The 1,736-nt window shown below is 46.9% G+C and overlaps 1 protein-coding gene across 1 annotated transcript; it reads left to right on the top strand.

The window, feature by feature from the left end:
* LOC124696603 (ethylene-responsive transcription factor ERF021-like) lies at nucleotides 1-558 on the top strand. The gene has a single exon (XM_047229311.1). It carries the CDS (start codon nucleotides 1-3, stop codon nucleotides 556-558), a length of 558 nt encoding a protein of 185 aa, XP_047085267.1.
* The last annotated feature ends 1,178 nt before the right edge of the window (nucleotides 559-1,736 follow it).

The raw sequence follows: 1,736 nt of genomic DNA, 5'->3' as shown, positions 1-1,736 counted from the left end.
ATGGAGGCCTTGCTAGACAATGCCGCCGCTGCCGAGCAGGACCGGGAGCAGTACCGTGGGGTGAGGAAGAGGAAGTGGGGCAAGTGGGTGTCCGAGATCAGGGAGCCCGGCAAGAAGACGCGCATCTGGCTGGGCAGCTTCGAGTCGCCGGAGATGGCCGCTGTGGCGCACGACGTGGCCTCGCTCCGGCTGCGCGGCAGAGACGCCAGGCTCAACTTCCCGGACATCGCCCATCTCTTCCGCAGGCCGGCCACCGCCGAGCCCGACGACGTCCGGGCGGCGGCGCTGGAGGCCGCGGCTCAGGTGCGGTTCAGGCCCGACCTCCTGCTGCAGACCGGCGGCTGTGGCAGCGGCGGCAGCTGCTCCCCGGACTTGCTCGATGACGTGGCCTGGGATGTCATGCTCGGCGCTGATGATCTGGAGGCCCAGTCGCCCAACATGTGGGCTGAGCTGGCGGAGGCCATGCTGCTGGCCCCACCTGTCTGGGAGGGCAGTGCCGTAGACAATGACGAGTGGGCCAATGGCTCGCTCTGGGACCCATCTTGCTGGAGCTACTAATCGCACGCTATTTGGTTCCTAGAGGTTTAACTGGATTTTTTTTCCAAAAACCAGTAGATTATAAGGTTAGGAATTCCAGAGGTCAATGCCCGAACAGATTTAGGAATCGGCTGCTCAAGGGAGTTCTTATGATATTTTCAAGTGTGTGGGGGTAGACAGCAACGGTCCAGCACGTGCAATTCACGTGGGACACAATAAGTATTCCTGTAATTCTTTTCATTATCTCCACTTTATAAGAAATGTTGAGAATGTGGTTGAAATAAATATGCCAGAAAGGTATATTTAAGAAGGATTCCCATTTCGTTTGTTCAAGGGGCTTTTGTTACTTCCCTCGAGTTGTCATATGCATATGCCATCGTCAAGATGATTTGTAGCATTTTCCAATTTAATTGGCAATAAGAAAGAACCCCTCTTGGTATAGCCCTAAGAGCGTACTCCGCCGCCGGAGTTCTGATGCCGGTACATGATGATAGTTATATGCATAAGATACACGTACCAACAATATTTTGGTCCCTTATATAGTTTTGGTTTTTTTTCCTTATTTATTCTTATATTTAAATAAATAAAAATACGCAGCAAATAGTTCTTATCTCCCCTCCCACCAAAAAAATTCAGATTCATTTTGTAGGTTTTCATTGTATCTCGCATGTGTACGTGTGAATGTTGTACTCTCTTTAAAAAAGGAACTATACTCTTACCATAGTCTTGGGTGGCTGATGGATATTAAAGTGAAATCATATATGCAATGGGAGGATTTTCATACATTTAAGGATTTTAATCTATGGATATTTTCTTATAGAGACCCATGAGATAAAAGAAAGGAATAAGACCACCAACATTCACATGATTTTCTTTCCGATACAATGATTTATAGGATTTCTCGAAATGAACTAGAATTAAAAATACATTTTTGTGGTCATGTAGGCCTCTCTTAAATTCTTGAGACATTTTTAAAAATATCTAAATAAAAATATATTTAGTTCATGTCTTGTCAATATATTATAGGGTTGAAGGAGGTGTGCCACCATCCTCGTCCCTCCATCACCGGAGCCAGCCAAAGCTTGTCATAGAAGAGCTTGTTGTAGTAGACAGACGGGAAGTCGTCGTGCTAAGACCCAAAGTCCAGTGCACCAAAGCAGCAACCATCACGAATGATGACAATTATAGATGCGAATACG

Source organism: Lolium rigidum, chromosome 3 (genome assembly GCF_022539505.1).
Source record: "Lolium rigidum isolate FL_2022 chromosome 3, APGP_CSIRO_Lrig_0.1, whole genome shotgun sequence".
Lineage (NCBI taxonomy): Eukaryota > Viridiplantae > Streptophyta > Magnoliopsida > Poales > Poaceae > Lolium > Lolium rigidum.
Note: the sequence above shows the minus strand (reverse complement) of the source record. Positions and strands in the feature narration are given on the sequence as shown.

Excerpts from the sequence above, each read along its gene's own strand:
- LOC124696603 (XM_047229311.1), top strand. The coding sequence starts at position 1 with ATGGAGGCCTTGCTAGACAATGCCGCCGCTGCCGAGCAGGACCGGGAG.